At 43.1% G+C, this 14683-nt stretch overlaps 1 protein-coding gene across 1 annotated transcript in view; it reads right to left on the reverse strand.

Moving 5' to 3' along the window:
* Positions 1 to 1591: 1591 nt before the first annotated feature.
* Positions 1592 to 14683, reverse strand: part of LOC140943694 (ubiquitin carboxyl-terminal hydrolase 48-like) — a 103572-nt gene continuing 90480 nt past the window's right edge. Inside the window, exons 32-34 of the mRNA XM_073392808.1 lie at positions 4210 to 4252; positions 3389 to 3418; positions 1592 to 2414 (exon numbers count right to left, since the gene is read on the reverse strand). Coding sequence (XP_073248909.1) covers positions 2389 to 2414; positions 3389 to 3418; positions 4210 to 4252 — 99 coding nt within the window. The 3' untranslated portion in view covers positions 1592 to 2388. The remainder of the gene's footprint in view (positions 2415 to 3388; positions 3419 to 4209; positions 4253 to 14683) is intronic.

Raw genomic sequence — 14683 nt, forward strand, 5'->3', positions numbered from 1 at the left:
TGTGTTCAGTGACGCAGAATTTGAAGGCCTTGGGCGAGCAAGATGTCGCAAATAGCCGTCACAATGACGTGTAGAATTTTCATTCGTCGTCCGCCATTTTGAAAATCGAATGGCGGGAAGAACCCCAGAGTTTTAATGCGCATGTCCAGCCGTTTTTAAGCCCTGTCCTGCTGAAGAGGTTTCTTTGAATGGAGACTATAGGATTTCATCCACAGAGATTTTATGCAGAGTCAAACCTTAGAACCACCCTGTACAACATGGAAATTATTTTACTGGTTTGAGCACTTCAAGATTAATTGGAGACCTTAATTTGAGATTAGATTTCTCTGTCAAATGGCGAGTACATGAATAAAATAAATCGCCTTTTACAGTCTTATAAAGTATTATGGCGTCTTTTCGGACTGAAGAACATGCGATAGCAAGTGCCAAAACTACGAAACGTCCACCACTCGTTCCTTGTGTAACACCACCTTTAACATCGTCATCGTCAAAACATTGTGTTCTAGCTGGTGCAAACATTTTGTGGACATCTCTGATGAAACATTCTAGAGGTGATTGACTATCATTTGAGACATTTTATTGCTTCATTCTTTGTTAAGTTGATGATATTAAAGACTTGTTTATAAAATGATACCCTGTTTGTTGTTTCAATTAACTGCAGCGTAGCGTTGAGACAATATATACACACCGATGAAAGAAACAAAATCATCTCAAACTGTTTCGACACGTTTGCATATCTCCATTCCGGTGTAACAAATTTGAAAGCGTTTGTCTGGACAGGGCTTTTTTTAAAACAAATAGCAAGTGTCCCAACAAAATAAGAACCACTTTGCCCTCAAAATTCCTGAAATTAGCCGGCTCTGCTACGTTGTGTGGTTCGAAGGGTGGCTGGCCCTCAAAAGACTCTAACTTCAATATTTGATCTTCTCTTGCGCCACTCATCACGAGTTAACAGCTCGGAATCAGTAAAACATCTCCAGGTAGCGATCAGCGTGAAACTAGAACTCGGGACCTACTAAATCGGCGAGCAATTTACAGAGGCAGAAACGGGATAGGCAAAAACAAACTGAACCGCCCCAGATACAACTTCGACGATCTTGTACACATGCATAGAGGAAACGAGAATCTTGGTTGGTTTTACTTTCACACTTTTGGTTAGAAAGTGCAAAAACTTGATCGTAAATGTCTTTCGGACGAATCGTGTCTATTTTTAAGGTCGATGTCCTGTTATTCTCGACCACTCGGCCCTTTACGCTACAGTAAAACGTGCAGCAAAAAACATGCAACTTGTTTTGCAACATTGCTGCAAAGCGAGTTGAATACTAATAGTAATAATGCGCATTATATTACCCACGTTCGAATCTGTATTGCAAAAATAAGGTCGCAAGGTTTTTTTGTGGATGGTAAAACGCACAACATCGCTTTTCAACTCGTTTCGCAGCAATGTTGCAAACAAGTTGCAGGTTTTTTTGTTGTCCGTTTTACCATACCTTTAACTTCCTGCGCACCTTTGAGTATCCAACGACATTTCAGTCAGAACGACTAAAACTACTTTATTTCGACTCTTTGAGTTGTCAATAAACCAGATAAACGTACATTTCTTGACTCTTTTTACATTTTAAACTCTCTAATTGCTTTCCTATCAAATATAAGTTAAATTCCGCGAAAAGACATGAATACTATGGCAAAAAGTACTTATATCCAATTCTCATTTAATTTGTGATAAAACAAATTTTAAAACCTTTTGCTCAACTTATCTAGTTTCTGTCAACAGTTTATTTTGCACGTGGACGATGTCTCTCAATGTGATTTTTTTTTCACGGGTATTCGCTACGCTTTTGTATCTGAGCAAACATTCGAAAACGCAGCGTTTGCATGAATACACCTCGTAAATAGCTGACTTAAGCTAAAGATAAACTAGTTTTTTTTTCTTGCTATTAAAAACAGATTGAACTGCTAGGAATAGCTTGTTGAGACATATGTCTCATCCTTCTCTCTTTTCTTGCCACTATATACAGACATATACAAAATCATATCTTAACATCTGAAGAAAAACACTGAAAGTCTAGTCTCCTTCGTAGCCGTTTTTAGGGTCGTCACTCAACGCTCCTGAGTAGCGTTGCGTGACGACCCCAAAAACGGTCGCGAAGGAGACCACTGAAAGTCTTGAACGTAGCTTAATCCTGTTATAGATCTGAGTAGGAAGATGTTTCCCAACCGCAAGTGCAATAAGTATTTATTCAAAATTAAGGAAGATTCATTTTTTTCTTTGTAAGTGATTGTTCTGGATTTTTCACCCACTGTAATTACCCCGATTCAAATGGTTTGCTGATTACCTGAAGGATTGAAAAACTTTTGCGGAGATAATTCTGGCATTCCCTCTTTTTCTTACGAGTGTCCCAGTAATCCAGTGCCTATTAAGTGAAAATTCAACTCGTTAATCATACTTAGTAGCCAACAACCATTATGGAGATTGAGCAGCAACGTTTATGAGCGACGCAGGTCAACTAGAAGTGACGGTTTTTCTCTTTTAATATGCCTTGATGCTACCAAATGTGTATTGATATGTGTCGTTACTGTTATAGAGATGATCTGCCCAAAAATTTGTTCAAAATTACGGCTCAAGTATGCAAAAAGTCCACTTCCGGTTGACGTGCGTGTGTAAGGTAATCCAACACAGTCGTGGATGCTGGAATTCACGCTGTGGATTCTGGATTCCAGGTATTGGATCCCGGATTCCATGTCAGTGAGCTTTAGACTCCAGATACCAATCTTTAGCGGGATTCCAGATTCCTTGAACTGAATTACGGAATCCAAAGCCCGGGATTCCGGAATTCCACAGGTAGGTCATTTTGAAATCACCGCCGTTAGTCGATTTTTGTGGGAGAGAGGTGGGCCTCGCATCCTTGCTTATTTTGGCTACACACCAGAAAGTATAAGGGGAAAGTGTACAAGCTTTCGATGCAACGATTTTTGGGGCGTTTGGGTGGACAAGCGTTACTTATGATTGGTTAACGGTTGCCTTGAACACCATCGACCAATCATAACTAACGCTTGTTCACCCAAACGATCCCAGAAATCATTGCGCCGAAAGCTTGTACCCATTCCTCTTATAGTTTCTGGTGTGTGGAATTGTCTAGTCAGCCTCGATCCCATTTCCCTCCATTTTTGGATACCTACGTCAAACTAACCACTGTGCTTCAGTGCTGACCCTAAAGACTGTTTCTAACTATATCAAAGCTCTCCGTTCTCATTTGTCAGCCTACCAAATGGGTTTCTTTAACCACTAAAGCATAATACTCTGTGTAAACGTGACAAGCTGACCAAAGGGGATTTCCAGTGATTGGCTATTTTAATGGCGATCGTTAAAGTACAGATAATCCCTTACCTTTAAAGCCTTCCTCAGGTGCAGTGCTCACTGTCAACGAAAAGCGAAAAAAAAAAAAAACATTAATGCCGTCAATCTTTTGAGCGTTACTCTCCAAGCACTGCTTTTACAAAAAGCTGTAAACCGACATTTTGCTTTCTCGACGCAAGAAAATGCAACTGTGACAAGAACGTTCTTGCTTCACGGACTAGTATTGAGCATCATCTATCGCTTCTACTGGTTATTACAAGGTTCGCAGAGAATTGACTACTACAGAAAATACCATAACATACCATGAAATGGCCCCAAGAGAAACTGAAAACAATGCTTATGCAAAATTCTGGGGTGACAAACAAAGAGCATTATGGTATGTTATGATATTTTCTGTAGTGGTCAATTGGATCGCCCAGACAGTCCAATGGCGCAGTTCAAAACAGCAACGATTCCTTGTCAACTACATCCTCAAAAAAGGCCAATGCTTACTGATGCCTAAACGGCCTTCGAATGACAGAAGGAGGACGTTGATACATTCCTTAAGGTAAATAGCACATGACAAAAGGCCATTTCTGACTTAATCCTAGCCCATCATCGGAGACCCACGGGCAGCTACAGTAGTCGGGACGATAGGAGAAAGTTTTCTTTTACCCTAACCCTAGCTCTTCTCAATCTTACAGTAAACTTTCGCCGCGAACATTCTATCGTCTCGACTAGCTGCCCCTGGGTCTCCGAGGATGACCCCAGCCTTACCCAAGCCTAATTGAAAACAAGGCTAAATGGGAAGCTTTTGTTAATAAACGATTTTGGAGCTCGAACGTAGCCGGTGGCCGTTATTGTTTTCCTACCTGGGAGGGCATCCTGTGAAATGGTGCCCTGTGGTTCATCGATCTGAAAAGGTAGGATTTAAAAGGTTAAAACTAAAAATGTATGTGTTATGTATAACAAAGGCCACTACAAGAAAAAATTTATTGGTATGGGACAGGGTTTCCGTAGTAGCAGAGCACACATCAAACGCCATTGAAAAGGACGCGCATTACAAAAAGGTTTCCCAAAAAGTGCAATGGCAGTGAGTAAAAGGGTAGCAGGAGTAAAAAAAGGTAACACGGGGAATAAGGGGTTAGCGAGGTAACAAGAGGTAACAAAGGTAACGCAGGGTAAAAAAGGTAACAAGGGGTAACAGGGGTAACGGGGGAAAAAAGGCAAAACAAAAGGGTAACAGGGGTAACAAAGGGTAACAGGAGAAAAAGGGGGTAACTAGGGGTAACCGGGGTAACAAGCGGGAACAAAGAATAACAGGATTAACAAGGGATAACAAGGAGTAACAGGGAAAACAAGGGGTAACCGGGGTAACAAGGAGTAACAAGGGGTAAAAATAGGGTAACAAGAGTAAAAGGGGTAACAAGAGGAAACAAGGGGAAAAACGGGTAAAAAGAAAAAACAAGGGAGAGCAAGGGAGAACAGGGGTAACAAAGATAACAAGGGGTAAAAGGGAAAACAAAGGGTAACAGGGGATAACAGGGGGTAACAAGGGGTAACAAAGGGATAACAGGGGGTAAAAAGGGGTTACCTAAACGGCTCACTGGAAGAGCATTTCTAATGGCGTGATACCGTAAATAAACACTGATTGATTGATTGATAGATTGTAACAGGGAGTAACAAGGGTAACAAGACATAACAGGGGTAACAAGGGGTAACAATGAGTAACATGGGGTAACAAGGAGTAAGAGGGATAACCGCGTGTAACAAGGAGTAACGAGGGTAACAAGGAGTAACAGGGGTAAAAGGGGGTAACAAAGGGTAAAAGGCGCAACAAGGAGTCAAAGGGGTAAAAAGGGGTAACAAGGTGTAAAACAAAGTAACAAGGGCTAACGGGGGTAAACAAACGGGTAAAAGGCGGTAACAGGGGTAACAAGGGGGAACAAGGAGAAACAAGGGGTAACAAGGGTAACAAAGGGTAAAAGGGGTAAAAGGGGGTACCGGGGGTCACAAGAAGTAACAGGGGTACCAGGAGTAACAAGGGGTACTTAGGGTAACAAGAGGTAACAGGGTTAACAAGGAGTAACAGGGGTAACAAGGGTAACAAGGGTAACAAAGGGTAACAAGGGGTAAAAAGGGTAAGAGAGGTAATAGAGGGTAACAGGGTTAACAAGGAGTAACAAGGTGTAACAGGGGTAACAGGAGTAACAATCAGTAACAAGGGTTACCACTTGTTACTCCTTGGTAACAAGGGGTAACAGGAATAAAAAGGGGTAACAAAGGGTGAAAAGGGGTACCAAGGGGGAACAAGGGTAACAAGAAGGAACAGGGGTAAAAACGAGTAACAGGGGTAACAAGGGGCAACAGGGGTAAGAACGGGTAACAGGGGTATCAAGGGGTAACAAGAGTAACAAAGGGTAAAAGGGGGTAAGAGGGGTAACAAGGGGTACCAAAGGGTAACAAAGGGTAACAAGGGTAACAAAGGATAACAGGGATAACAAGAGGTAGAAGAAGTAAGAAGGGGTAACAGGGAGTAACAAAGGTAAAAGGGGTAACAAGGAGTAACAAGGGGTAACAGAGGTAACAAGAGGTAACAAGGATAACAAGGGGTAACAGGGGTAAAAACGGGTAACAGGGGGTAATAAGGAGAAACCAGAGGTAACAGGTGTAACAAAGGTAACAAGGGGTAAAAAAAGTAACAAATGGTAACAGGGGCTAACAAGGGGTAACGAGGGGTAACAAGGGGTAACAAAGGGTAACAACGGGTAACAGGGGTAACAATAAGTAACAAGGGTAACAAAGGGTAACAAAGGGTAACAGGGGTAACAAGAGGTATCAAAAAGTAACAAAAGTAACAAAGGGTAGCAAGGGGTAAAAGGGGTAACGAGGGGTAACAGGGGTAACAAGGGTAACAACGGGTAATAAGGGTAACAAGAAGTAACAAGGGTAACAGAGGCTTACAATGGGTAACGGGGGTAACGAAGGGAACAAAGGGTAACAAAGGGTAAGAGGGGTAACGAGGGGTAACAAAGGGATAACAGGGGGTAAAAAGGGGTTACCTAAACGGCTCACTGCAAGAGCATTTCTAATGGCGTGATACCGTAAATAAACATTGATTGATTGATTGATAGATTGTAACAAGGAGTAACAAGGGTAACAAGAAATAACAGGGGTAACAAGGGGTAACAATGAGTAACATGGGGTAACAAGGAGTAAGAGGGATAACCGGGTGTAACAAGGAGTAACGAGAGTAACAAGGAGTAAAAGGGGTTAAAGGGGGTAGCAAAGGGTAAAAGGCGTAACAACGAGTCACAGGAGTAAAAAGGGGTAACAAGGTGTAAAAAAAAGTAACAAGCGCTAACGGAAGTAAAAAAACGGGAAAAAGGCGGTAACAAGGGGTAACAAGGAAAAACAAGGTGTAACAAGGGGTAACAAAGGGTAACAATGGTAACAAGGGTAAAAAGGGGTGAAAAGTGTAGCAAGGGGTAACAAGGGTAACAAGGGGTAACGAGGGTAACAAGGAGTAACAAGGGGTAAAAAGGGTAACAAGGGTAACAAAGGGTAACAAGGGAAAAACAAGGGTAAGAAGGCTAACAAGGGGTAACAAGGGTAACAAACGGTAACAAAGGGTTACAAGGAGTAACAGGGGCAAGAAGGGGTAACAAAAAGTAACAAAAGTAACAAAGGGTAACAAGGGGTAAAAGGGGTAAAAAGGGTAACGAGGGGTAACAATGGGTAACAGGGGTAACAACGGGTAACAAGGGTAACAAGGAGTAACAACCGTAACAGAGGCTTACAAGGGGTAACAGGGGTACCGAAAGCAACAAAGGGTAACAAAGGGAAAGAGAGGTAATAGAGGGTAACAGGGTTAACAAGGAGTAACAAGGTGTAACAGGGGTAACAGGAGTAACAATCAGTAACAAGGGTTACCACTTGTTACTCCTTGGTAACAAGGGGTAACAGGAATAAAAAGGGGTAACAAAGGGTGAAAAGGGGTACCAAGGGGGAACAAGGGTAACAAGAAGGAACAGGGGTAAAAACGAGTAACAGGGGTAACAAGGGGCAACAGGGGTAAGAACGGGTAACAGGGGTATCAAGGGGTAACAAGAATAAAAAAGGGTAAAAAGGGGTAAGAGGGGTAACAAGGGGTACCAAAGGGTAACAAAGGGTAACAAGGGTAACAAAGGATAACAGGGGTAACAAGGGGTAGAAGAAGTAAGAAGGGGTAACAGGGAGTAACAAGGGAAAAAGGGGTAACAAGGAGTAACAAGGGGTAACAGAGGTAACAAGAGGTAACAAGGATAACAAGGGGTAACAGGGGTAAAAACGGTAACAATGGGTAAAAGGGGGTAACAGGGGTAAGAAGAGGTAAGAGTGGTAACAAGGGGTAACAGGGGTAACAAAGGGTAACAAGGGGTAACAACGGGTAACAGGGGGTAATAAGGAGTAACCAGAGGTAACAGGTGTAACAAAGGTAACAAGGGGTAAAAAAAGTAACAAATGGTAACAGGGGCTAACAAGGGGTAACGAGGGGTAACAAGGGGTAACAAAGGGTAACAACGGGTAACAGGGGTAACAAGAAGTAACAAGGCTAACAAAGGGTAACAAAGGGTTACAAGGGGTAACAGGGGTAACAAGAGGTATCAAAAAGTAACAAAAGTAACAAAGAGTAGCAAGGGGTAAAAGGGGTAACAGGGGTAACAAGGGTAACAACGGGTAACAAGGGTAACAAGAAGTAACAAGGGTAACAGAGGCTTACAATGGGTAACGGGGGTAACAAAGGGAACAAAGGGTAACAAAGGGTAAGAGGGGTAACGAGGGGTAACAAAGGGATAACAGGGGGTAAAAAGGGGTTACCTAAACGGCTCACTGCAAGAGCATTTCTAATGGCGTGATACCGTAAATAAACATTGATTGATTGATTGATAGATTGTAGCAAGGAGTAACAAGGGTAACAAGAAATAACAGGGGTAACAAGGGGTAACAATGAGTAACATGGGGTAACAAGGAGTAAGAGGGATAACCGGGTGTAACAAGGAGTAACGAGAGTAACAAGGAGTAAAAGGGGTTAAAGGGGGTAAAAAAGGGTAAAAGGCGTAACAACGAGTCACAGGAGTAAAAAGGGGTAACAAGGTGTAAAAAAAAGTAACAAGGGCTAACGGGAGTAAAAAAACGGGTAAAAGGCGGTAACAGGGGTAACAAGGGGTAACAAGGAAAAACAAGGTGTAACAAGGGGTAACAAAGGGTAACAATGGTAACAAGGGTAAAAAGGGGTGAAAAGTGTAGCAAGGGGTAACAAGGGTAACAAGGGGTAACGAGGGTAACAAGGGGTAACAAGGGGTAAAAAGGGTAACAAGGGTAACAAAGGGTAACAAGGGAAAAACAAGGGTAAGAAGGCTAACAAGGGGTAACAAGGGTAACAAACGGTAACAAAGGGTTACAAGGAGTAACAGGGGCAAGAAGGGGTAACAAAAAGTAACAAAAGTAACAAAGGGTAACAAGGGGTAAAAAGGGTAAAAAGGGTAACGAGGGGTAACAGGGGTAACAACGGGTAACAAGGGTAACAAGGAGTAACAACCATAAGAGAGGCTTACAAGGGGTAACAGGGGTACCGAAAGCAACAAAGGGTAACAAAGGGTAAGAGGGATAACGAGGGGTAACAAGGGGTAAAAAAGGGTAACAAAGGGTAACAAGCGGTAACATGGGTAAAAAGGGATAACAAGGGGTAACAAAGGGTAACAAGGGGTAACAAGGGTAAAAAGGGGTAAAACGTGTAGCAAGGGGTAACAAGGGTAACAAGGGGTAACGAGGGTAACAAGGGGTAAGAATAGTAACACGGGTAACAAAGGGTAACCAGGGTAACAAGGGAAAAACAAGGGTAAGAAGGGTAACAAAGAGTAACAAGGGTAACAAGGGGTAACAAAGGTAACAAGGGATAACAAGGGTAACAAGGGTAATAAAGGGTTACAAGGGTAACAAGGGCTAACAAGGGTAACAAAGAGTAACAAGGGTAACAAGGGGTAACAAGGGGTAAAAAGGGTAACAAAGAGTAACAAGGGTAACAAGCGGTAACAAGGGTAACACGGGGTAACAAGGGTAACAAAGAGTAACAAGGGGTAAAAAGGGGTAACAAGGGTAAGAAGGGAAAAATAAGGGTAACAAGGGTAACAAGGGTAACAAAGGGTAACAAAGGGTAACAAGGGTAACAAGGGTAACAAGGGGTAACGAGGGTAACGAAGAGTAACCAGGGGTAACAAGGGGTAACAAAGGGTAACAAGGGTAACAAGGGGTAACAAGGGTAACAAAGGGTAACAATGGTAACAAGGGTAACAAAGGGTTTCAAGGGTAACAAGGGGTAACAAGGGGTAACAAAGGGTAACAATGGTAACAAGGGGTAACAAGGGGTAACAAGGGGTAAAAAGGGTAACAAAGAGTAACAAGGGTAACAAGGGGTAACAAGGGTAACAAGGGGTAACAAAGGGTAACGAGGGTAACAAGGGTAACAAGGGGTAACAAGGGTAACAAGGGGTAACAAAGCGTAACAAGGGGTAACAAGGGTAACAAGGGGTAACAAGGGTAACAAGGGGTAAAGGGGGTCACAAAAGGGAACAAGGGTAACAAGTGGTAACAAGGGGTAACAAGGGTAACAAAGGGTAACAAGGGGCAACAAGGGTAACAAGGGGTAAAAAGTGTAGAAGGGGTAACAAGGGTAACAAGGGTAACAAGGGGTAATAAGGGGTAAAAAGGGTAACAAAGGGTAACAAGGGTAACAAAGGGTAACAAGGGAAACAAGGGTAACTAGGGGTAACAAGGGTAACCAAGGGGTAACAAGGGTAACAAGGGGTAACAAGGGTAACAAAGGGTAACAAGGGGTATCAAGGGGTAACAAAGGGTAAAACGTGTAGCAAGGGGTACGAGGGTAACAAGGGGTAACAAGGGGTAAAAAGGGTAACAAAGAGTAACAAGGGTAACAAGGGGTAACAAGGGTAACAAGGGGTAACAAGGGTAACAAGGGTAACAAGGGGTAAAAAGGGTAAGAGAGGTAACAGAGGGTAACAGGGTTAACAAGGAGTAACAAGGTGTAACAGGGGTAACAGGAGTAACAATCAGGAACAAGGGTTACCACTTGTTACTCCTTGGTAACAAGGGGTAACAGCAATAACAAGGGGTAACAAAGGGTGAAAAGGGGTACCAAGGGGGAACAAGGGTAACAAGAAGGAACAGGGGTAAAAACGAGTAACAGGGGTAACAAGGGGCAACAGGGGTAAGAACGGGTAAAAGGGGTATCAAGGGGTAACAAGAGTAACAAAGGGTAAAAAGAGGTAAGAGGGGTAACAAGGGGTACCAAAGGGTAACAAAGGGTAACAAAGGATAACAGGGGTAACAAGGGGTAGAAGAAGTAAGAAGGGGTAACAGGGAGTAACAAGGGTAAAAGGGGTAACAAGGAGTAACAAGGGGTAACAGAGGTAACAAGAGGTAAAAAGGATAACAAGGGGTAACAGGGGAAAAAACGGTAACAATGGGTAAAAGGGGGTAACAGGGGTAAGAAGAGGTAAGAGTGGTAACAAGGGGTAACAGGGGTAACAAAGGGTAACAAGGGGTAACAACGGGTAACAGGGGGTAATAAGGAGTAACCAGAGGTAACAGGTGTAACAAAGGTAACAAGGGGTAAAAAAAGTAACAAATGGTAACAGGGGCTAACAAGGGGTAACGAGCGGTAACAAGGGGTAACAAAGGGTAACAACCGGTAACAGGGGTAACAAGAAGTAACAAGGGTAACAAAGGGTTACAAGGGGTAACAGGGGTAACAAGAGGTATCAAAAAGTAACAAAAGTAACAAAGCGTAGCAAGGGGTAAAAGGGGTAACGAGGGGTAACAGGGGTAACAAGGGTAACAACGGGTAATAAGGGTAACAAGAAGTAACAAGGGTAACAGAGGCTTACAATGGGTAACGGGGGTAACGAAGGGAACAAAGGGTAACAAAGGGTAAGAGGGGTAACGAGGGGTAACAAAGGGATAACAGGGGGTAAAAAGGGGTTACCTAAACGGCTCACTGCAAGAGCATTTCTAATGGCGTGATACCGTAAATAAACATTGATTGATTGATTGATAGATTGTAACAAGAAGTAACAAGGGTAACAAGAAATAACAGGGGTAACAAGGGGTAACAATGAGTAACATGGGGTAACAAGGAGTAAGAGGGATAACCGGGTGTAACAAGGAGTAACGAGAGTAACAAGGAGTAAAAGGGGTTAAAGGGGGTAGCAAAGGGTAAAAGGCGTAACAACGAGTCACAGGAGTAAAAAGGGGTAACAAGGTGTAAAAAAAAGTAACAAGCGCTAACGGAAGTAAAAAAACGGGAAAAAGGCGGTAACAAGGGGTAACAAGGAAAAACAAGGTGTAACAAGGGGTAACAAAGGGTAACAATGGTAACAAGGGTAAAAAGGGGTGAAAAGTGTAGCAAGGGGTAACAAGGGTAACAAGGGGTAACGAGGGTAACAAGGGGTAACAAGGGGTAAAAAGGGTAACAAGGGTAACAAAGGGTAACAAGGGAAAAACAAGGGTAAGAAGGCTAACAAGGGGTAACAAGGGTAACAAACGGTAAAAAAGGGTTAAAAGGAGTAACAGGGGCAAGAAGGGGTAACAAAAAGTAACAAAAGTAACAAACGGTAACAAGGGGTAAAAGGGGTAAAAAGGGTAACGAGGGGTAACAAGGGGTAACAGGGGTAACAAGGGTAACAAGGAGTAACAACCGTAACAGAGGCTTACAAGGGGTAACAGGGGTACCGAAAGCAACAAATGGTAAAAAAAGGGTAAGAGGGATAACGAGGGGTAACAAGGGGTAAAAAAGGGTAACAAAGGGTAACAAGCGGTAACATGGGTAACAAGGGGTAGCAAGGATAACAAGGGGCAACAAAGGGTAACAAGGGGTAACAAAGGTAAAAAAGGGTAAAACGTGTAGCAAGGGGTAACAAGGGTAACAAGGGGTAACGAGGGTAACAAGGGGTAACGAGGGTAACAAGGGGTAAGAATAGTAACAAGGGTAACAAAGGGTAACCAGGGTAACAAGGGAAAAACAAGGGTAAGAAGGGTAACAAAGAGTAACAAGGGTAACAAGGGGTAACAAAGGTAACAAGCGGTAACAAGGGTAATAAAGGGTTAGAAGGGTAACAAGGGCTAACAAGGGTAACAAAGAGTAACAAGGGTAAGAAGGGGTAAAAAGGGTAACAAAGAGTAACAAGGGTAACAAGGGGTAACAAGGGTAACAAAGAGCAATAAGGGGTAACAAGGGGTAACAAGGGTAAGAAGGGAAAAATAAGGCTAACAAGGGTAACAAGGGTAACAAAGAGTAACAAAGGGTAACAACGGGTAACAAGGGTAAGAAGGGTAACAAGGGGTAACGAGGGTAACGAAGAGTAACCAGGGGAAACAAGGGGTAACAAAGGGTAACAAGGGTAACAAGGGGTAACAAGGGTAACAAAGGGTAACAATGGTAACAAGGGTAACAAAGGGTAACAAGGGTAACAAGGGGTAACAAGGGGTAACAAAGGGTAACAATGGTAACAAGGGGTAACAAGGGGTAAAAAGGGTAACAAAGAGTAACAAGGGTAACAAGGGATAACAAGGGTAACAAGGGGTAAAAGGGGAACAAGGGGTAACAAAGGGTAACGAGGGTAACAAGGGTAACAAGGGGTAACAAGGGTAACAAGGGGTAACAAAGCGTAACAAGGGGTAACAAGGGTAACAAGGGGTAACAAGGGTAACAAGGGGTAAAGGGGGTCACAAAAGGGAACAAGCGTAACAAGTGGTAACAAGGGGTAACAAGGGTAACAAAGGGTAACAAGGGGTAACAAGGGTAAAAAGAGGTAAAAAGTGTAGAAGGGGTAACAAGGGTAACAAGGGGTAATAAGGGGTAAAAAGGGTAACAAGGGGTAACAAGGGTAACAAAGGGTAACAAGGGAAACAAGGGTAACTAGGGGTAACAAGGGTAACCAAGGGGTAACAAGGGTAACAAGGGGTAACAAGGGAAACAAAGGGTAACAAGGAGGTATCAAGGGGTAACAAAGGGTAAAACGTGTAGCAAGGGGTACGAGGGTAACAAGGGGTAACAAGAGGTAAAAAGGGTAACAAAGAGTAACAAGGGTAACAAGGGGTAACAAGGGTAACAAGGGGTAACAAGGGTAACAAGGGTAACAAGGGGTAAAAAGGGTAAGAGAGGTAACAGAGGGTAACAGGGTTAACAAGGAGTAACAAGGTGTAACAGGGGTAACAGGAGTAACAATCAGGAACAAGGGTTACCACTTGTTACTCCTTGGTAACAAGGGGTAACAGGAATAACAAGGGGTAACAAAGGGTGAAAAGGGGTACCAAGGGGAAACAAGGGTAACAAGAAGGAACAGGGGTAAAAACGAGTAATAGGGGTAACAAGGGGCAACAGGGGTAAGAACGGGTAACAGGGCTATCAAGGGGTAACAAGAGTAACAAAGGGTAAAAAGGGGTAAGAGGGGTAACAAGGGGTACGAAAGGGTAACAAGGGTAACAAAGGATAACAGGGGTAACAAGGGGTAGAAGAAGTAAGAAGGGGTAACAGGGATTAACAAGGGTAAAAGGGGTAACAAGGAGTAACAAGGGGTAACAGAGGTAACAAGAGGTAACAAGGATAACAAGGGGTAACAGGGGAAAAAACGGTAACAATGGGTAAAAGGGGGTAACAGGGGTAAGAAGAGGTAAGAGTGGTAACAAGGGGTAACAGGGGTAACAAAGGGTAACAAGGGGTAACAACGGGTAACAGGGGGTAATAAGGAGTAACCAGAGGTAACAGGTGTAACAAAGGTAACAAGGGGTAAAAAAAGTAACAAATGGTAACAGGGGCTAACAAGGGGTAACGAGGGGTAACAAGGGGTAACAAAGGGTAACAACGGGTAACAGGGGTAACAAGAAGTAACAAGGCTAACAAAGGGTAACAAAGGGTTACAAGGGGTAACAGGGGTAACAAGAGGTATCAAAAAGTAACAAAAGTAACAAAGGGTAGCAAGGGGTAAAAGGGGTAACGAGGGGTAACAGGGGTAACAAGGGTAACAACGGGTAATAAGGGTAACAAGAAGTAACAAGGGTAACAGAGGCTTACAATGGGTAACGGGGGTAACGAAGGGAACAAAGGGTAACAAAGGGTAAGAGGGGTAACGAGGGGTAACAAAGGGATAACAGGGGGTAAAAAGGGGTTACCTAAACGGCTCACTGTAAGAGCATTTCTAATGGCGTGATACCGTAAATAAACATTGATTGATTGATTGATAGATTGTAACAAGGAGTAACAAGGGTAACAAGAAATAACAGGGGTAA

This window comes from Porites lutea, chromosome 1, assembly GCF_958299795.1.
Source record: "Porites lutea chromosome 1, jaPorLute2.1, whole genome shotgun sequence".
Lineage (NCBI taxonomy): Eukaryota > Metazoa > Cnidaria > Anthozoa > Scleractinia > Poritidae > Porites > Porites lutea.